The sequence below is a fragment of the Pogona vitticeps genome, chromosome 12 (genome assembly GCF_051106095.1).
Source record: "Pogona vitticeps strain Pit_001003342236 chromosome 12, PviZW2.1, whole genome shotgun sequence".
NCBI lineage: Eukaryota > Metazoa > Chordata > Lepidosauria > Squamata > Agamidae > Pogona > Pogona vitticeps.
Window position 1 is genome coordinate 5,327,900 of NC_135794.1, and position 21,956 is coordinate 5,349,855.

Consider the following 21,956-nt stretch of genomic DNA (forward strand, 5'->3'; position numbering starts at 1 on the left):
TTGGGAACCTGTCCGACAGAAAGGTATGTATTTTAATATAATGTAGCCCGCAGAAAAAGTTAAACAGTGGCTATATATTTGCCTGTTTTACGTTACAAAGTGTCAGCAGCTTTATTAATGGCTGTATTTTAAATATTCAGATGATAAAATCTCTCGTTTATATAAGTCATCCTTTCTGCTTGTTCACACACTTAACAATCAACACTATATGCCTACTGTCAGTATTCTATTTAATATAGCATATACAGGTTGTTTAATACAACATTTCTGCCCATGCACATTTTTTATAGATGAATAGATATTTTTTTAAAAAAAAATCTTAGTAATTGGAAATGCCTTCCATGCCTTAAATCTGGTAGAATTTATTCCCCTTTGAAGGGATTATTATTATTATTATTATTATTATTATTATTATTATTATTATTATTATTATTATTATTATTATTATTATTATTATTATTATTAGGTTTTAATTCACATAGGATCCTGTGAGCATTACTCCTTTTCACAGCTTCCCCCCATTTCACTGGTGCTTACAGGGAAGATGAGTTTTGTGGATTATGATCAAATAATTACAATAAAATAGAGAAAATGTCAGCATTTGGGGATATAAGACTTTTTTTAAATTGGGTCCAACTGTAGCCTACCAAAACGGCATACATTTTAAAAGTCTAGCCAGGTACCTTTCAAAATTTTACCACTCACTATATTAAGGACATAAAAAAGTACAATTGTTGTAATTATTCATTTTATTTACATTACAAATCTTTTCTCTGGGTTGCTCGTAATTTAAAAAAAAATTACCAAAAATAAAAATACAGTTTCAAAAATAAAAAGCACAATAAAATCAAAACTTTTTGTTAAGACATAAAGCAAGAAGAAGAAACCAAAGAGCCTTATCAATTAAAACAACAGAGATTTTTTTAATGCAACCCTATTGACATGTTGCATGTCCTAGAACATTTTTTATTCCATGCAAAAAAACAGGAAAATGCTCGGGGGAAAGCTCTGAATCCTGATTTCGCTAGTAAGAGCCAGGAACTGATGCTTCAAAACATGCACAGTGAGAGATGGAAGTGCGGCTTGTTACTTGGATAATAAGTTGCTTGCTTTTACCGGGAAAGTAATTGACATTCAGCTCTTTAGTTGGAGACGTGTAGCGTAAGTCAAACAGAGCTTGATTTACTGAGCACTCATGTAGGGGTTTTTGATTTCTGGTTCACATGCACGTGGCCCGCTCGGCAGCCCGAAGGATATGTGCAGTTTCCTCAGGCATTTGGGAAACCGCTTAGTTGTCCCCACCAAAAAAAAATAAAAAATCTAATATAACAGTATTAAACAAATAAACAAACAAACAAACCGGCTGCATAAAAGGCAAAGTTTCTTGGTTCTGCTCCAGTGGGTGCAGAATTGAAAGCAGCCCCTCATTTGTGCTTAGATTTCCGTTCGCTATCAGGGTGAGACACTATCTTGTGTGCCTTCCTGAGGCAAAGATCCGATTTGGTTTATAACAAGAGTCCTCCCCGAACGGGGGAGACGGAGAGATATCTGACCCCAAGAATGGAAAATAAATGTGTGCCATATGGGAGGACAGAGGCGTGAGGGAGAGAGAAGTTGTTCTCTCCTCTTTGCATGGCGAGATGTACGAGAAAACGCCAAAAATACAGAGTATGTCTTTATGGCTTTGGAGGTCCTACTGTCTCTCTCTCTCTCTCTCTCTCTGCCTAGAATGCTGTTAGGAAGGCCGCTCTTTCTTTCCGCCCTCGAAGGCAACTGGGTTTTAAGCGCTTTCTTAAAAAAAACTTTGCATAAAAGAGGAAGGTAATGTTACTTCTGCAAGAGGCCCTGGAGCCATTTCTCGTTGTGAACACTTTTAAGACATGACAGAATCTGTTCATGAGGAGCCCATTATGGTAACTATGGGGAGGCCACCTGAGAACAAGAGACACGGGGGTGGCAGAGGGGCTTCTGTAGGACAAGCAGGTGGCCTTCTTCATGCCCCCCCAAAAAAGAACTGAACTTTAACACAAGAGTCCAAATACTGATACCACCCGCTTGCCAGTTTGCGACCGTCTCGTTCAAAGGACCTACCCTGAGCTAGTTTAGAGTGAAGCGCTTCGTTCTTCTCTTCATGCCTGTAAACAAAAGGCTCAACCTTAACATTGGTAAATATGGGAAATATGTTATGTTTTAATTATTAACTGTACAAGACACTCTGTGATGCTGTTATCTGTACTACAACTGTTGATACGAGCACATTGTCCATTTCTAAGAAAAGGCCGAGATACAATCTTAAGTTCAGGGACGTGTTCCTCAAGCATGCTTCCGGGGTGTTTAACCAGCAAATTTTTTATTTATTTATTTATTTATTTATTTATTTATATCCCGCCTATCTAGTCGTGGTGGACTACTCTAGGCGGCCAACAACAGAGATAAATACAATAACATAAAACAGCATAATTACAATGACAATTAAAAATAGGGAATACTGTTCCTGCAATTTTCAAGGTTAATTACTTCTGTGGACCCAGAAAAAAAATGCATGCCTCCAACAGGAAGGTTGGATTTCTTCTTTCATTGAACATCGAATACACAAGCGATGCACCATTCAATAGAAGAAGTACTTAAACATCTCCCTAATGAAATCCTAAGGTGTATAACAAGCTGCTCTTGAAATGTCCGGCCACTTCCAGACTATCTCGCAGTGTTCACTTGTGTGTGGACAGCTAGTGCATGATCATTAGTAAGTGTAAATAGAGACAAAATCTGTATTTTAATTCAAACCAGATCAAGCCCCTATTTAGGCTGGCTGTATAATGTCCCAGAATTATCTTATGCTTGGTTGCAGCATTTTGTCTTGGGTCAACTATATAGGTACGTTCGGAGGGGCATATAACCCTGGTAAAATAAGGCAGTCATAGTGCCCGAATTGGATTTTTGTGCTGTGCAGGTGCTGGAAGGTTTACGTTGGTTTTGTTTGGGGGAATTAAACTTTCAACAGAGTTATCTCTAAGTTAGGAAACAAAAAATAATAACATAATCAAAAGAATAAATAAAAGCAACACCCTTGCAGTCACTAAGGACAGACAGAAATTGCAGGTCTTACTAAGCATTATCGGCAGTCGTTAGCAAAGTCAAAAGGTTTCCAAAGTCCAGCTAAGCCAGTACGGTCTACACAGTGTGGCAGAAGCTCATATGTGCTCATATGCCAAGGTCTATTACCCATTGCCTTTGCAAGGGGAGATGCAAAGTCTCACACCTGAACGCCTGACTGTGCAAAACGGAGGCTCTGTTTTTAAGCTGCCAGCCCTTTTGGGAAAAGTAGGTTCCATCATCCTAGATTTTAAAAAAACACCCTTCTTGGCCATCAACCCAACTTCATAGTGTAGTCAGTTCCAATAAATGGAGTCCCATGGAGCCAGTTGTGTTTATCTGAGCTGTATTTGCATGACCAATGTAGGAATTTCTGCACCTCTGCGATTAAGGCAATCTGATGGGTGTCCAGCAGAATTACTGCACACTATAAACCCAAGAACAATTAAAGATGTTCTATAATAGCCAGAAAGACTGTCCCGTTAGGACTTTTTCAGTATCTTACAACTGAAAAACAGGCATTTGCATAAACTGTTCTGCTTTTAGGAAGCGTGGAAGACGCAACTTTTTAAATTGGCTTTATGATATCATTTAATCCGGCATTTAATCTACTGTGATGAATTTAAGTATTTAAAGAGTTAACTGGTTTCAGTATGGTTTAATTTCATTTTACTGAGTCTGTGGTTGAATGGTTTCTACTTGTTTTTAATACATTTTTACCACATGTTGTTTAATATCTCTTACGATGGTTGCAAGCTGCCTTGTAGTGGACAGGCAGGGTAGAAATTTTATTCTCCTTACAAGGAGAAACAGGAGTACAGTAATAAGCCAAGGCTGAATTGCTTAGAAGTCTTAGGGTTCAATGTGCATTTGTGTTGAAGGCTAGCAAAAATCTGTTTGTACCGTGCAGGATGTTTGTTCTAACATAATTTGCTTTTGTTTCCACAGGATTTCACACAAAGTTCAAGCCAGACAGATAACCAACAAAGGGGTAAGTCTACTTCAGGGTGTTAACTATCCGTCAATAAAATCTGCTATATTTTTGCTCTTCAGAGGTAATAAGGGTCATAGAGTCTTCAGAAGAGCGGTTTCCTTCATGAGAAAAGTTAGAAGAACGTAGAGGAGTGATTGACGAAGGATTAAGGGCAGGGGGGGAAATAGACATGGCCAAAGAGTGAGTAGGTAGGTAGGTAGGTAGGTAGGTAGGTAGGTAGGTAGGTAGGTAGGTAGGTAGGTAGGTAGGTAGGTAGGTAGGTAGGTAGGTAGGTAGGTAGGTTAGACAGACAGACAGACAGACAGACAGACAGACAGACAGACAGACAGACAGACAGACAGACAGACAGACAGACAGACAGATAGATAGATAGATAGATAGATAGATAGATAGATAGATAGATAGATAGATAGATAGATAGATAGATAGATAGATAGATAGATAGATAGATAGATAGATAGATAGATATTTATATATAGAGAGAGAGAGAGATTGTGTGGGAAACAATCTACCCAGAGCAAAAGCAAACTGTATGGCTGTGTTTGGAGTTTTAAATATGTTTTTCCCACCAGTGTCGCCATAAATTATATAACTTGTAGCTGTCAGAGCAAGGTGAAAAGAGGTGTTGTCTAATCCAGCCTGGTGAAATGAATTACTAGAAAGGCAGTGCAGTCCAAGGCAATGGCGTGAATGAATGAATAACTAAATAAGTACATTGAAAAAGACGCAAATTACATTAAAACCACATCCTGAACACATTTGATATATAGCAAGTCCCTTTCAATACACCTGATTAAGAATACACATCTAGCAATGCAATGCAATATTAATGTGTGGTTATTTTTCCATGCCTTTTTTTAATTTTATAACAAAATGGTTCTCATTAAGTTTTTTTTTCCTTCCTTCCTTTGACAGAAAAGTCCTTAAGTCCCCTAGATTACCTCGAACTCTCTAATAGGTTCCCACGCCAGACCTGGGAGGAAGCAAGGCAGTTCTTCTTGAAGAAAGAGAAAAAATAAGATTTTGTGGACTCTTGGGTTTTGGGGTGTTTTTTTTTCCAAAACAGCTCACCCTTTTGGAATGGTTTCAGCAATTTCATATTCCGTTTAAGCTGTTGAAAAGACTTTTTATACTAAAAAATGCACATAATGTAGATAGATATTTATATAAATGTAACCTACATAATTTGCACTATTTCCATCAGAAGAATTGTATATACTTTAAAAATCCTGTTTTGTCATTTTGAAAATAGGTTGGTTGGTTCTTCATGTGTATATATATATATATATGTTTCCCAATGTTTTCTGGATATGTTAGACTACAACTCCCATCGGTCCCAGACAGCATGATCAGTGCCAGTATTAGTTTGGCATGATGGCATTTTTCTTTGGACGAGACCCCACAGAAGCTGGAATGGGCTACATCATGGTGCCATGGATTTATACCTGTGGTGTAGCGACTCTGGCATTGGGTTCTGAACACAAACATTGAAAATAATTCTTCTGCAGTCCCTCCTGTAAAAGCCCAATTAACAAGAGTCACACTACAGAGGTGTGTTTTTTTTTATTTTAATTTTTTTGCTTCTGTTCATTTCCTCAAATTCTATACAGGAGGGACAGCCCATTAGAAAGAACAAACCCCAATGTCTTACAATTTGTATAGCTTGTAATAAAATAATTTATTCTGTTTTGTCGTCTGTTTTGTATAACTTTATATATATATATATATATATATATATATATATATATATATATATATATATATATATATATATATATATATATATATATATATATATATATATATATATATATATATATATATATATATACAGAAGATCCTAATGTATTCGGTTATTTAGAGAGCACAAAATCCTAAGTATAGATGATAAGCTATGGAAATATGATGCCTTCTGGGATTCTGTTTCCAATTTACTTTAAATGTTGTGGGCATGTTGCTGAAGAAAATGTATGTTCTTAGAACAGTTCTCAAAGAATTTGTAAGCAACGAGGGTTTTCACTACATTTATTAAAAGCAATATTGCAAACCGTTAAAAGTGTTGATTTTTTCCCCCCACATCCCATTAAGTGGTTGTGATACATTCGTTTAAATGTCTGGACAATTTTGTTCAAATGCCTCACCTGATACTCATGAATCACCCTCTCTCAGCCCATCCTACCTCACAGGGTGGTTGTGATGATACAGTGGGGGAAGCAGAGGCCTGTGATCACCTGTTATTCACCAAAGAGCAGGATTAACTGAAATAAAGAATGCACAAGTAAACATAAAACAAGACTATCCAGAACCCTTAATTCTATCTAATAACCTCTTTCTTTCTCACAGACACACTACACACAGTCACCACCGTATCCTATTTATTTATTTAATGCAATTTATGTACTGCCATTCTGCATAAGACATCATTTTAATGCAACTCATGTGCTCCTCCTTCCATTTTCATACGTGTATGAAACTGGTTTCGATTAAGGTGCATCAGAGAACTGTAAAACACACCGTGTCTCTTTCTTACTTGCGTTCGATGTGACGAAAAAAGTCTCGGGGGGGGGAATCACATCCCAAACTGCAAGATACATGTCAACATACTTTATGCGGTTGGACACATGTGTAGGGCAAGAATCTAGGAAGGGGCACCAAATGGATTCCTTTTCCTTCCAAAGAAATAGTGGGGGGGGGGGAAGCATCCCTAAATATTTGCCATCTAGTTCAGTATCTGGCTTGCAAAGCCAGAGGTTGGGAGTTCGATTCCCCCACTGTGTGCCTTCAGGGAGAAGAGCCAGCCCGGGTGGCCTTGGTCAAGCTGCACCGTCCCAGGGATCCCCCCGCCAGAAGAAGGGAATGAGAAGCCATTTCTGAGTGCCTAGAAAATAGTGGAAAAGGTTGCCATAAGTCAACCTTTTTATTATTAAATATTTACCTGGATTTGAGATTTTAACATGCTCATTAATGCCAACCCTAAATGTGCTTGGTGTCAAAAGTGCTGGAAGATAATGGAAGGAGACATCGTAAGTGGGGGAGCCTACCCTGAAGGGCCGTTTCCCCACTCACTCCAACTCAGATCATAGCGGAACCCATAAAACCCCTTCAAATGCAATGGCCGTGTACAGACCGGCCGATGCAGAAATAAACCGCTCTCTACCATCATGGAAATAAATGGCTTGTGGCCCTTTTAAAAATGCACATCAACATTTCTCCTTGTCAACATTTGCAAGAACTTTGCAAGCTTGACTTGGGTCAAAAAGCTGGAAGAGCTGAATTGGACTTTGTGTCTGTTCAGCTTTCCTTACCCAAACTCTGCTTTAGCTTACAAAGTTGGTGTGGCCGTTTGCTGTCAGCCACCAGCGTGACTAAGGGTAGCGACAGCAAATCCCTACCTTTAACTCAACTTGCAACAATTTGCCAATAAGATTTACATCAACAGTGTAAAAATTCAGGAGGATTTCGGCTATAACATACAAAAAGGCATAAATAGAAACCATATTAAACCATTTTAAAGCATATTTAAAAAGATCAGTCCATCAGAACAGACACTATCATATGCTTTTACTTCAGTGATGAGGTTTCAGACGTAAGAGGCTGTTTTAAACTGAATCAGATCATTACCAGATCAAAATCAACATTATTAGTAGCTGTAGATAAACTCTGCTGGAGATCTCTGATCTTCCCAGTAAGCCTCCCATCTAAGTGCTAACCCTACTTACCTTCAGATGTGATCCCATGAGCTCCAGATGGGATCAGAATAACGAGAGTCAGAAGGGGCCCCTAAGGCCATCCAGTCCAACCCCGGGCTCAAGGCAGGAATCCAAATCAAAGCAGGTCTGACAGAGAGTTATCCCATTTTCTCTTGAAGGCTTCCAGCACTGGAGCGCTCCCCACCTCATCGGTTCCATTGTTGTACTGCTCTAACAATTAGGACGTTTGTCCTGATAATTCAGCCTCAATCTGGCTTCTTGTAGCCTGGAGCCCATGATTACGTGTCCTGCACTCTGTGCACTCTGGGATGATTGAGAATAGATCCTGCCCCTCCTCTCTAGGACTGCCTTTTAAGCCTTTGAAAAAATGCTCTCCCGTCTCCCCTCGGTCTTCTTTTCTCAAGGCTCAACATGGTGGAACAGACCAGATTTCCCTCCAAGGAGTCTGTTGACTCCTGCCAACTTCCACTTTTGGCTAGACTCTTGCAATGGAAAATGGAAACGAGCACAGATATTGTCATATTTCTCTAGACATTTTTAATTTTTTTCTTTGTGTTCTCTCTTTTCAATACCGTCACATCCTTCATGCTTAGGAAGTGTGAATGAACACGCTTTAGTGTGTGTTCTCACTACTGGGGGATGTTTTAGAAACCCCCAAAAAATATTAAAAAGTACCCAGTAGCTGATGGAAAGGTCTAAATAATAATTCCTGCAATAATGGACCAAGGAAGGAGTAGAGCTGCATTTAATGACAAGGAACATATAGAATCTCTGTGATCTTGTTGTACTTCTTGGGAGGCGGAGCAGAAAACCGAAACAACTCACATGTTTGTTAATCTCATCCCAAGGGAAGATTCCTCATTAAACCACCTTCAGAGTGGCACTGGGCTGCTCAGAATGAAGAGGCAGCTGCCGGAAGATCTTTCTTTCCTTCCCCCCCCCCCCTTTAAAAAGTGTTTCTAAAACTCTTCTTTCTTTGCAAGCAAGACTGGCAACATCTTACAGGAAATCCTAACGGACACTACAAATATTTCTGATCAAGGCCACGTTTTGCCAAAAAGACATAAATGATTAAGACAGCTGTGATTAACCTCTTCTAACTACTCCCAGCAACCGGACCAGGATTGCAATTAAATGTTTAATTGAAAGAATCCTGTGAATCGAGTTCTCTCTCTTTTTTTCTCTCTCTCTGCAAGTCTTGTTGCTTGACAGAAATACAGAGCGGGGAAGTGGGGGGGAGAGATTGCACAGTTGAGCTTTAATCGAAAAAGAACTGCACAGAGTAAACAAGAAAAGCCATACAGTAGTTGGTTTGGGTTGTTATGCAGGGACCCACTTTGCCAGAGCCCCCCCCCCCCATGGGGTGATCACCCAAGGGTCAAATCTTAGACCTTTTCGGATCCAGTGAATTAAATTTGTGACCCACCTCCCCCAAGATTCATAGTTTAATAATGGGGAGAAGAGTACGTATGTATTTTCTGATCACACTACCGCTGCTTTAATTGCTTTCTCGTTTAATTTTTTTGGTAAGCTAGCCTTGACGTTTGTAGCAAAGGGCAATACAGAAATTTAGATCTTTATCTGCTATATTTATATCCCTGCCTTTCTCTCAATTCACGATCCGGCACCCGAACCACGTCACTGGGGTTATGTGCTGTCAGATGGTCTCAGACTTACGGCCGCTCTCTGAAGGACTGACTTCCAGAAAGTCTTACCATTCACTGCTCAGGTCTTGCAAAGTCAAGGCCGTGAGTTCTCTTATTGAGTCAAACCATCTCCCATTTGGGGGGTCTTCCTCTTTTCCTGCCACCTTCAGCTTCTGCTGCTGCCAAGACCTTTCACAAACAACAGCGGCGTCGATCCAGCTAACGCTTGATTGTACGATACCAATGGAAGCCGTGGTAAACCCCTTTGGAATATTCTGTACCTCGAAAACCTTAGAATGAGATTTAACCACTTTATCAGATGTTGCAAGGAGGATGAACCTGGTCTTGGAGATGATGATTCCTATCTGCAAAATCCCAGGTGTGAATATTCCAAAATCCACAGCCGCAGGCAGTGCCTAATAAGGTGATTGCTTACCCATGTATTTTGAGATTTCTCCAGCCAACAAACACATCTGGCTTTTCTTTTAAAAAATAAAGAGGACATGGTTTCATTAATATTGGTCAGAAACCTACTGCTTCCGTCTGTTTCGAGTGGCTTAAGCCTGGGAGACAAATGGCCTCTCCTTACACGAGAGGCACTAGTTGCAGTCCCATGCACTGCTTGGAAATGCAGCCGGCACCTTATTAACAAGCAGCCACTTGCGGGCCAAAGGCTTAGGCCAGTTCCCTTACGCAGGCATAAATCAGCAGCAGGATTCTGGCCCCGATACTGGCACAAAGAGCTTTCTCTTCAGATGGACTTTCCCTTGGCCACCGAAGAGGGGCCTCTAAATGGAGTCTGGTGCCCTTGTTGCTTTGACTTCTGTTTTTTGTTTAGTGGGGTCTTGATTCTTTTCAACCTTTTGTCTATGGCCTGCTTTCGGCTTTGAATGATGCTCTTTTAAGGGCGTGAGCAGCCTTGGGTCCTTTTTTTTAAAGGAGTAAAGGCAGGGTAAACATATTTTAAATAAATAAATAACCGTTTCCCCTTCTCTCCTGGCTGTCTTTCTATGAGCGCAAAGTGGCCTCTCCGGAACCTCCTGCTGATCCGGTTCCTCACAACCACCCTGTGAGGTAGGGCAGGCTGCACAAGGCGGCACCCGACCCCCGACCATCTCCAGGGAGCGTGGGGAGGCTCGGAGCCCCGCTGACCACTAGTCCACACGGCCTCTAACCCTAACCCCCCCCCCCTTTCAGGGCCGAGAGTTGGCCGCGCGTTTCCCTGGCTGGCAAGGCACCCCCGGACCCCACCGGGCTGGTGGCCGGCAGCCTTCCTCCCTCCCTCCCTCCTCCTCCGGCCTCCCTTGCCTGGCTGGCTGTCCCGCCGGCTGGAGGGGAGCCCCGGAGGGGGGGGGGCGGTATCGCTTGCAGGTGATGCCAGGCGCAGATAAGGCCGCCGCCGCCGCCGCCGCCGTCTAGACAGGCGCATTAAGGCTCGCCGCGAGATTGATCGCGGCCTAAATGCACCCCGGGGACCGCCCGGACAAATCGCTCTCGTCTCTCCCCTCCATCCCACCCCCCACCCAGAAGCAGGCCTCCCCCTCCCCCTCCTCGGGATCGTCCGGTTGGGATTTGGGCTTTGGGGAAGGAGGAGGAGAAAGACGGGCGGTGCGCCCTGCGCGCCTCGGTGCGCCCCGGCGGTGGTTTGCTGGGTGGCTTCCTTGTCTTTTTTCTTTTCTTTCCTAAATGTATTTTAAGGGCAGTTTCCTTGCACAGGATGATGCCGCGGGGCGTTGACATGTTGGAGTCTCTTCCTCCCCCTCTGCCCCCCCCCCCCGCTTTTGAAAACCTGTTTGGGTGTGTGTGTGTTTTTTTGGACAGCTCCAAGAGCATCGTCTGGTCCGGCCCTGGAGACTCTGTAAAGCTGGAAGTCGGCAAGAAAGCAAGGCGCGGGCGCGGAAGTATTTCGTCCTGATCTCTTCCCCCCACACACACACACTCTGTGTTGGACGGATTTAGGGCTACAATACACACACACACACCCCGGGCCGGGAACGGAGAGCGCAGGAGAGAAGCTGCCGGGCGGCCCTGTCCTTAGACCGTACAAGAGTGTCCAAGTTCTGGCTGCCTGTCCGTCATAAGGATATACATTCCTCTGTCTTAACCCTTCTTCTTAAGGTCTATGCACAGCCCTTCTTCAGGACTGAAGTGGCGCCTCCCCTTGGAGTGGCAGTCTACCACTGAAGTCCAGTTGTTCCAAACCAAGAAACAGCTGGAAGGGGGGCTCTTGCCTTCCTGGGCTATTTTGTAGGCTTCCCAGAAACATCTGGCGGACCCATGGCAGGAAGCAAGAGGCAAGGCTGATTAAGGTGGAGGTCCAGTGGGAGCCAAGCAGGGGGAAGATGATGGCTTCTTGTGCATTCTGTTGATCTTTAGGATTGCTGCTCCAAAGCACCCCCCCAAAACAGTGGAATTCTGGGGTGGGGGACTATGGGATTTGGAGTCCTTTTTCCCACCGTGGTTTCAACTGTGCAGGCTTGAAGTGGCCCTGAATGGAATCACATCTTGTGGGACGCCCCTTCCATCAGGGATGCCCCCCCCAACCGAGTTGGACTTGTTAGAAGAGTTTCCTTTGTGGTTTGGAGCTGTCCCCTCTAATTTCTCCCCCCCCCCATGACCCAGCAAGCATTCCCTCCCAACATATAGTAGCTTGCCTAGAGCATTCTGGGAATTTAAAAAAATGGGAGCCTCTGAGCATTCTGGGAAATTAAAACTGCACTGCACTGAGAGCGCTGGGCGGGGAAAGTCCTGAAAGCCGATTGCCAGTGCTGGTGGGGACCCTGGCCTTTTGGCTGCGGGGGAGCCTCATGGCCTCTTCAGAGAGTTGGCGCGTGAGGAGTAACTAGGCCCAGTGGCCTGGCAGGGCGGAAGCAGCAGCTCCACCATGGAGGAGGCTGCCTAGGAAGGGGGAGGTTTAAACAATGGGCTCTCCTCGATCTGAGATTTGTGAACACAATGCGGAGGTCCCCTGGGGTCAAGGGACTCCTTTCACTGTGAATGTCCTGCTAAGGGATCCATCTTGATTATCTCTGGAGGGTCCCTTCTTTCTGCAAAGCTCCCTGGTTCTGTGGTTTGCCTGGCAGCCTCTCAGCTTTCTCGCTGCCCTTGAGGGAGCGGAAAGGTTTCGGGTCTCGCGCTGGTGGGCATCTAGTGCAGAGAATGGGCGAGGTGCCACATTCCCTTTGTCTCAGGCAGCGAAATGCCTTCGCCCAGACCTGCTCGGCCGATTGAAGTGTTGGCATGGGAGCGTGCGCCCACCTACCCGATGCCCACACGTCCGTTGGCATTCTAACGGCTCCCGAGTGAAACCCCATCTTTGGGGTGGAAGGAGTGGTGCCGGGCGAGGGTACGAGGCTGGGATTATTTACAGCACAATCCTACATATGCCTGCCTGAGAATAAGCCCTGAGCTTTCTCCCAGGGTGGATAGAAGTCCAGACTTGTGCTACTAATTTGCAGCCCTTTGCTTAGCAAATTCTGTTAAACACAATTAGGCTAATTAGCTTATGAAATTCATTACCCCTCCGAGCTAGCAAAGGCTGGCTTAGGTGGCTGATCCCTGTGCTTATCCGGAATAGATGTGAACTTGGCCAATGAAAGGTCACGGGCTGTGTACCTCTTATGTTTCACGGCCTTTTGCCTCGCTGTTTACAGTGTCATCGTACAGACACACCACAAAATGGTTAAGGATTATGATCCTGCTTCTGAGAGCAGAGGATTCTCTCATTCATACAAGGAGAGCCTCACCATTCACTCACAACTCTCCGTCTCATTGCTACAGTCCAATAACACAGTGCTAAGTAGATCGGAGTGCAGAAAACCTTGGGCCCCAATAATTCCGTTTCCCTCCTTTAAAGTACTGCCGGATTATTTGTTGACTTGGACGCAATAGAGACACATATGGCTAGCCATGTACGAATTGTTACTATGGAGCAGAGGTGTGCCAAAATCTGTATGCTTCTACTTGGGAGTAAGCTCCCTTTAGCTCAGTGAATAAATGAACACAACAGGCTCTCTTGTTCGTGTCAGATCTTTGGATTACCTAGCTGTTCAATGCTGTGGGACTCTGCAATAAGCAAAACCCTTCTTGAACCAAGAGTAGAAAGATCAAGTTGTGCTTTGATCTATGAGACACAGATGATCCTTGCTCAGGGCAACCTGCATCTATGTGTCAAGGCCTACGGTACACCCTCTCTTCTTAACTACCTCCAAGGGCTGTTGTGTGATGATGAAAATGAGTGATCTGTGTATGCCCCCAAAAGCAGAATGACATGCGAGTCAGAGGAGAAAACATCATCTCGGCCATCTTTACCATGAGCCTGTAAGGTGGGAGTACCACAACTAAGATCGCCATGAGCTCCATTTCACAGATGTGAATGTCAAGGTGCCACCAGCTGGTCGGGGAATTGGGGGCCAAATTTCAGCATCTTGTCTTTTCCATCAGCATCATATTTCTCTAATTCAACTGGGTGGGCTCAACACATGTTGGTATAAGTGAAATGATGATGGTGGTGATGATACATTTGGCAAGAGGTTCTGCTCAAACAAGCTGAGCTGAATGCACTTTAAAACACTCACAAGACCTTCATGCTGAACACCGGAAGACCTGCATGACTTCTGGCTGAGCTAAGGAACAAAGGGCACAGGGGCTTGTGTGATGTCCCCCTGCTCATTTCTCACTATAGACTAGTACAAACTATATTTTAATAATTATTACTGTAGGCTGTGAAGTTGACTCTGACTTATTCTGACCCTTTCCACATTTTCTTGATAGAGTACTCAGAAGTGCATTACCGTTCCCTTCCTCCGGGGGAGCCCTGGGACTGTGCAGCTTGCCCAAGGTCACCCAGGCTGGCTCTTCTCTCTAGAGACACAGTGAGGAATCAAACTCCCAACCTCTGGTTCCATAATCAGATACCTGACTCACTGTGCTATCAGTATCTCTAAAATCCCCGGTCAGTTATTTAATTCCACCTGCATTTTATAATCACTTATGTTTAGTAATAAATGATCTTAAATATATCTTACAAAAGCCAATTGGAAGAAGCACGTGTTCAGCAGGCCGAGGCAAAGAGGCAGCCCCAAAACTAGCAAAATCAGGGAGCTGGACAGGGGACAGATTGTATTTGTCTTCAGTGTGGAAGGGATTGTTACTCTTGAATTGGCCTCCTCAGCCACACTAGACGCTGTTCCAAGTCCTCTATTCAGAGCACGTTACCATAGTCTCTCGAGACTGAAGGATCCCTACAAGTAAAGGAAATATATAAACCCTGTGCCCCACTGGGCTTGATTTCCAGACCTGCTACCATCCTGATTGCCTTTTCCTGGACACATTCTGGCTTCTTGATGCTCTTCTTCAGCTGTGGGGCCACAAATATGTGGTGAATTGTCTCTCCTTAACAAAGAAAGGGCTGGTTAAATTCCTGTCCCCTGAAAGAGCACAAGCCTGGGGGGGGGGCGCAACCAGGTCCTTGTTAAGGAACATCATGAATTCCCCAATTTCCCTTTACGCTAGAGTAGAGAGTCAGCAGGAAATCAACAGTGTTTTTAAAGACTTACAATCTCTCTCAAGATGTCTGTCAGCTGCCCATGGAACTGTTTTGTTCCCCCTACAAAAAATTAAATAAATTTATAAAGGGGGGGACCAAGCTCCCACAATTTCACTTCATAAACAAGGAGAAGAAGGTGCCATAAAGTGGAAAAAAAATAAGGCTGTGCCATTCATTTAGAGGGCATCCAGGGCTGTTTTCTCCATGGCGTCCATTCTTGGCACATTTCCTGTCCATGTGAAAAGTGATCAATATTTTTTTCTCTCTTTCTTTTAACAGAATCACCCTTGCTGGCTCTGTGGCTGAAAATACCTCTCCCTCAACCCTAGTAAGAAAGCAAATATTCTTGGCATTGCCTCAAATGCAAATCTCACCCCCCCCTTGCCTTTAATTAATTATTGTTGCAACTCTGTCCTCAGATAACAGGCCGATCTACTTATTGAGGCGCAAGCCACTGCGGACTGCGATAGAAGCAGATAATTATACTGGGAAGGGAAATTTAAATAGAGGCCGAGAAGAAAGGAGGGCGAAAGGAATGGACCAAGAAAATAAGTTTTCTTTGAAACACTTGATGGCGGGAGATCTGATATTTGCAAAATAATACTCTGCGCAAGGGGAGTCCCTCAGAGGTTTTCACACTACAGCTCCCATTGTCTACTACAATCAGCTTTTGCTGATCACACCGTTTCCCACTCCAGCTGTATTCCTGGAGCAGATTTAATAGCGTATAGGAAAAACCGGTTTCTGTGTAAATTGGTGACTCAGCTGGCTGGATAGCTCAGTAAGTTAAGACTGTTGGGAGCTTGATTCCCCTGCTGGACTTCCTGTGAGTAGAGCCAGCCTGGGTGGCCTTGGGCCAGCTGCAAAGTCCCCAGAAGAAGGGAACTGTAAAGCAGTTTTTAATATTCTCTACCTCGAAAATCCTGAAAAGGGACATCATAAAATAATTATTTTGCCCAGTCTGGGAGTTTTGCACCTTAGATAGCTCTTTAGAATTTCGGAGTAAAACCTGTAGCAAATTTTCCATCCCTCAACTCTGGCATCATCAGTCTCCACTTCAGAGTTTCCTTTTAACATCCTAGTCCTCATGGTGCTACAAAAGATTCACTTGAAAAATGAAGCATGCGCAGCACAGTATATGACCAGTTAATTAATTTGGGGAGGGGAAACTGTTTCTTGGTTTCTAATTCCCAGCTCTCCAGAGAAGATATCGGGGAATAACAGAGAAGATTTCAAGGGGGGGGGGGGTTGAAGAAAAAAGGGGACTTCCATGTGACACATATAGGCCCATTTTAAGTGCATTTAGTAAGAGGGGTGCCCCACCGAAATTCTGAGTTGAGTTGCATAACCAGATTGTGCCAAGTGTGTATTTGGAAAAGTCAGGTTCTGAGAACACCAGAGGAATAACACTTTAAACAGTGACTTAAAATCAGCATTAGGGCCTTCTCTGGCAACTGGGTTAGACTTCTGGGGGCGAAGAACAAACTAAGATCTCACTCCATCCCCAGTTTTGAGTTACAAAAACTGACCAGACTGGAAGCTGAATTCAGAGCTTGGATGTAACTATTTACAGGTAAATTAGTTATCCATAACTAATGATATTTTCAGATAATAAGAAGTAATGTGACTCTGAATTACAGAATTATTTTTAAGGACAAAGAGTAATTAGTAGAAATAACAAACAGGTAGTTACTCTCAGCAGTGACTTTTCTGGAAGATTTTTAGAAACATTTGTACAGTTTTCTTCCAGGGTATTCTGCCCTTTTCTTGCCAGTCCTGAGTAGCAAGGGAACAGTGCTTTAGTCCTGTTGTTTTGCATTTTAATAAATATTTCCAAGCTGCAGTATCAGAATTGGCCACTAGAGGGAACCAAAGAGTATTTTTTTAAAAAAAAAATGTTCTGTTGGGAACCACAACCACAGCCATAGCATCACTAATTCCAGATCCAGGAAACAGAAAGGGCAGGAAGAGGGGGAGAGAGAAAAGAAGGCAAGGGTAAAAGAGCAAGCTCCTTCCATCGCCCTTTTAAGAAGGAAATTAAGGTGGGTCCTCTTTTATCCTGCATGCACCATTCAGTCTCTTGAGCTGGCCTTGTCCCATATCCTCATTTATCTTCCTCCTCCTCTTAGAACTGCAGAGCTAGAAGGGTCCCTACGGATCATCAAATCCAGCCCCTGTTAAGGAGGCACAGCGGGGAATCAAACTCCTAACCTTTGGCTCTGCCCCCAGATGCCCTAAACCACTGAGCTTTCCAACAGCTCTGCAGATAATCAGAAATGCACAAATACTGCCATGGACTCAAACAAGGGTCGAGGTGGAGCGTTATGAACAACGCATAGCATGGTTTGTCCATGACCCGTGTGTGACATTTACTCAAGTGTAGAGCAGGTTGGGGGCTCTGCCTATCCCTGGTCAAAACACTACACTAGCTCAAACTGTATCTTCAGACGCTCCCTCTCATCCCTGGTAACTACCCACCCAGTGACTTTCAAAGTGCCTTTCTACAAAGAACACTACATGCAACGTATTACTTGATGGGAATAATAGGAAAATCTTGTTAGCGTTGTTATTTTTTTTAAAAGCCAAATGATACCCCTGGTGCATTGTTTTGGAAATAAAGAATAAATGTTTCTGACTGGAAGAAAAAAAAACAATGCCAGTTGTTACACTGACTCACAAAACAAGGATATAATGGCCCAAATTCTCTTATATAGCAGAGTAAATTGCACTAGAGTAGGGCCATTTTGACCCAACTCCAGGAGGCAGTGGAAGACCGAAGGGCCTGGCGTGCTCTGGTCCATGGGGGTCACGAAGAGTCAGACTGAACAACAAAAGGGCCATTGAACCAGTGAGGATTTTGTGAGTCAACCCCTCCGTCCGTTCCATGGATTTAAATGGACCTTCTCTAGTTGCTTCATACATACCAGGCTAAGTCAGTTAAAGTAATGCCCGTTTGAATCCATGGAATTCACAGAGGCGTTGACTCCTCAAAGTCCCATTGATTCAAAGATGTGATTTTAGCTATTGATTAGTAATAACTGATAACATGGTTAATTTTTTGTTTGTATGTGGAAAACAATGTTTACTCATCATTATCCCTAAAACACTGCTTTTCAGAGGGGGTAATTCAGGAGCATTTTTAGTCAATTTTTAAAATATATATGTATTAAAAAGTTAAACAATAACAAAAAGCAATGTTTCATTAATGTTGTAGTAGTAGTAGTAGTAGTAGTAGTAGTAGTAGTAGTAGTAGTAGTAGTAGTAATAATAATAATAATAATAATAATAATAATAATAATAATAATAATAATAATAATAATAATAATAATAATAATAATAATAATAATAATAATAATGTGCCGTCAATTCTGACTTATTGTGATTTTTTTCAGGGTTTTCCAGTTAAAGAAACATTTATTTATTATTTATTTTATTTATTGTATTTATACCCCGCCTAACTAGTCATTTCGACCACTCTAGGCCATTCCCTTCCTCTAGGGGGCGTCCTGGGACTGTGCAGCTGGCCCAAGGCCACCCAGGCTGGCTTGCCTCACAGAAGGCTCAGTGGGGGAATCGAACTCCCCACCTCTGGCTCCACAGCCAAAAACGTAAACCACCGAGTTATCCAGCCAGCTCCAGTAGTTTATTCCCCCTTCAATAATTAGCATTGACAACAAGGTTTTTTTTTAAAAAAACTGCTGAGCGGTACAGTGATCTTATTCAAGATAACATGACAGCCCCTGATAAAATCAATAGGTTCTCTAACATTGGAGCGACGTGGGCGTGACTGTACTCCACAGCAAAACAAGTCCAATAAAACACCGTACACTAATTCACTCGTTCATCAAGTGAGCGTTTTCCACAAGCTGAGAGAGGAGCCTGCCAGACTCTCACCTCTTCCTGTCATCATCCCTTCCAAAAGAACAAAAAACGATGGTCTGAAGAGTGGATGGCTCTTGTATTCATGGATGCTCCCCTACCCCAGCCACAAACGCGATTTTTTAAAAAAGAATACTCCTTCTGCGTTGGGCAGCCCCACACAGCTAGAACAGCAACCCCATCCTCAGCCCACCCTTTTCAAGCCATTAAGGCGAAGGCCTTCCCCTCGCCACATACGGAGAGGACACACACTTTAAGAACGACTACGGGGGGCCGTGAGACCCCCACCATTTTGGAATCCCACTCCCGCTTACCACTGATACCGTAACTCATCCCACATACTTAACCTTGACCGTTGAAACAGGTTCTTCTAAACTAAGCTGAAAGCTGCCATATAATTCTTCCCACCACCACCCACCCTTCATTTCAGTGACTCTTTCCTTTTGCAAAAACGACAATTCCCACAAAGACTGGAAACCCTTTTGGCCACACCTGGAGGCATCGAATCCCACCAAAATCTCCACCTCTCCCTGGCCGCACAGAGAAGAGGTCAGTGAAATCTCATATAACCGTCCAGTGCCCGCCTCTCTAGGGTACCCTCAAACTGAGGAAACCCCCACCCGACTTCTCCTTGATTGGCACATTTGATAGAAACCAAATAAATAAATAAATAAATAAATAAATAAATAAATAAATAAATAAATAAATAAATAAATAAATAAATGCATACATACACACATACATACATACATACATACATTTCCAGTGGGGAAAAGTAACTTTTGCCAGTAAAAACCAATGAAAACGACAGCAGACAGGGTGGCAGGCATGCCAAGCGGTTCTCTGAAGGTCCAGACCCTCCCTGCGCCGCATGCCGAGTGGGTTTCAGTGCCCTCATGCCCACCTCAGGGGCACCAAAGAGTGTCATTCTATGGAAGCAGAAGCTCAAAAGCTTTTTTAAAAATGTGCTTTTTTTTAAAGCCACGGAGCCAAGATGAGCCAAAGACTTTCCTCCCAGCATCTTGCCCACAACAGCCAGCCGGGCACCCTCTCGACCTTTCACGAGCGTGCCACCCCACCGCCCTCAGCAAAGGCACGTTCTGCCACCTCATCGTGGCCTCAGAGGTGACCCAAAAGTTTCCCAATTCTTCCCCCATCGCCCAAGGACAGGCAGACTTTTCCCCAGAAGCTCAAATCTCCGCCCTACAACAACAACAACAACAACAACAACAACAACAACAACAACAACAACAACAACAGAGGGGTTGAGTTGGGCAGACCTCAGGCGCCAACCAAGCCATGGGTTTTTCAAGGGCGTTGGCTTTGCCAGCTGCCCAAATCTGCCCCAGAAGTATGCATTATTCTCAGACACAATCATTTCTTCTAAAAACCAGGCTGTTCCTCCCTCTGACGCTGCCATGGCAATTTGGCCAACCCGGTTTACCATTCAGAATAAAACCAAATATATCCCCTAGAAGTCTCCTACACAGGCTTTTTTTTTAAAGGTTGAAGTTCTAAACACACATTTCTCTGCAAAAAAAAGAAGAGGGGGGGATTTTTAAAGCACGCTTACGTCCTTCTCTTCTCACAAAACACCAACAGGTTCTTACACTCCTTGCTCCTGTGGAGACAGACTGAAAACAGGAGGGAAAATGGCCGGGTCTCCTTGCCTGCAAATGGGCACAGCTGTGGAAAAATAATTCAGCTTCTTAAAGGGGAACCTGCTAGTGGTTCTTAACCTTTATTACTCGGATGCTTTTGAACTGCAACTCCCAGAAACCCTAGTCAGGACAGCTGGTGGTGAAGGCTTCTGGGAGTTGCAGTCCAAAACTCCTGAGTAACTCAAGGTTAAGAACCAGTGTGCTAGAAGAGTCCCTAAATTTTTTTGGCTGCCTCTTCCCCCCCCCATATAATAATCCTCGGTCCTCCTCTAAAAACATCCAGTAATGGCATATTTTCAAGATTTTTCCCCAGACCAAGCTTTCCCGTTTTGAAATCCAGAATATTTTTCTTTCTTTCCCTGTCTGCTTGAACAGAGGAAGGAGCGTTAAACCGGTGGCTCTTATCATTGTAACTGAATCTATCCCCTCTAGGGTAGGACAGGTGGTGAGTGTGGAGTTGGCTGGATTATCCTAAAAAAAATTTGCCCTCGTTTATTTATTTATTTATTTATTTTATTTATGCCCCTCCCATCTGGCCTAAAAGACCCCTCTAGGTGGCTATGCTAGGCGGCTATGGTATATGCTTCGTAATGTTTTCCATGTGCTCCCCATTGGTGAGTGTACATGCTTATTTCTTGTGTGTTTGAGATCCCCAAACACATTGGGCACCGGAAGAAATTCAGGACTTTTGAGAGCCTTTTCTTTCCTTTTTTGTTTTTCCTTTCAGCTTTTGAGCAGCGCCGCCAGCGGGAACATATGTTGCAATAAGGTCTTCTCCAAAAAAGCCCCTTTCCTCATTCACTGGGGAAATTTTGAAGAGCAAGATGGACCTGGTACCCCCTTCCTCTTCCATCGGGGACCCTCTCATTCAGGAAATCACAGCTTCACAGCATACAAGGAACAGCAAGATCAGTCTGACTCAGGCAGGGGGATTCTGGGAATTGTAGTCCAAGCGGTGGGGGGCAATGACTAGTAGAGCAGGCAATAGAGGAAGAATAAGTGGCAACGGTGAACTAAAGTGTGATTCCTGGCTCTTGTGGGGAAGCACAAATTGATTCTAGGTTGAGGCTCCACTTTACAGGATCTGCTCATGTTTGGGCATGCATGGGCAGCATGTATAAAATTCAAGCTAAAAGTGAATACACTACCCTTGTGAATCTAGGATCGCCAGCCACGCTTGTGCGTTTTTTTGCAAAGCAATGACCTTAATTCTTGCGGTGCCTCTCTAAAATAAAACAAAACACGCTCACCCAGCTACCATATTTCACAGCAGGACTTCTCTTAATTTTAGCTCTTCCAAGGTCAAGTAAAAACTCACAGGCTGTATCACTTTCATATTATCGGTATTTGTTAAATTTTTTTATTATTAAGGTCAAAATATCAATCCCACCATTAACCTGCTGCTGTCACAATAAATAACAATAA

The 21,956-nt window shown here is 43.5% G+C and overlaps 1 protein-coding gene and 1 long non-coding RNA gene across 6 annotated transcripts in view; one reads left to right on the top strand and one right to left on the bottom strand.

The window, feature by feature from the left end:
- SCAPER (S-phase cyclin A associated protein in the ER) overlaps positions 1–5,773 on the top strand; it is a 146,415-nt gene extending 140,642 nt beyond the window's left edge. For all 4 annotated transcript variants that reach the window (XM_078380928.1, XM_072981948.2, XM_078380929.1 and 1 more), the window contains 2 exons: positions 4,042–4,084; positions 5,003–5,773. In XM_078380928.1, coding sequence (XP_078237054.1) covers positions 4,042–4,084; positions 5,003–5,106 — 147 coding nt within the window. In that variant the 3' untranslated portion in view covers positions 5,107–5,773. The remainder of the gene's footprint in view (positions 1–4,041; positions 4,085–5,002) is intronic.
- LOC140702418 (uncharacterized) lies at positions 795–20,528 on the bottom strand. 2 transcript variants are annotated; one of them, XR_013538943.1, is made up of 3 exons: positions 20,444–20,528; positions 6,229–6,345; positions 795–2,135 (listed from the first exon to the last, which is right to left on the bottom strand). It is a non-coding gene; the product is annotated as an uncharacterized LOC140702418 (long non-coding RNA). The 2 variants fall into 2 exon arrangements; XR_012081570.2 differs by lacking the exon at positions 795–2,135 and having other exon boundaries at positions 6,096–6,345.
- Positions 20,529–21,956: the final 1,428 nt, after the last annotated feature.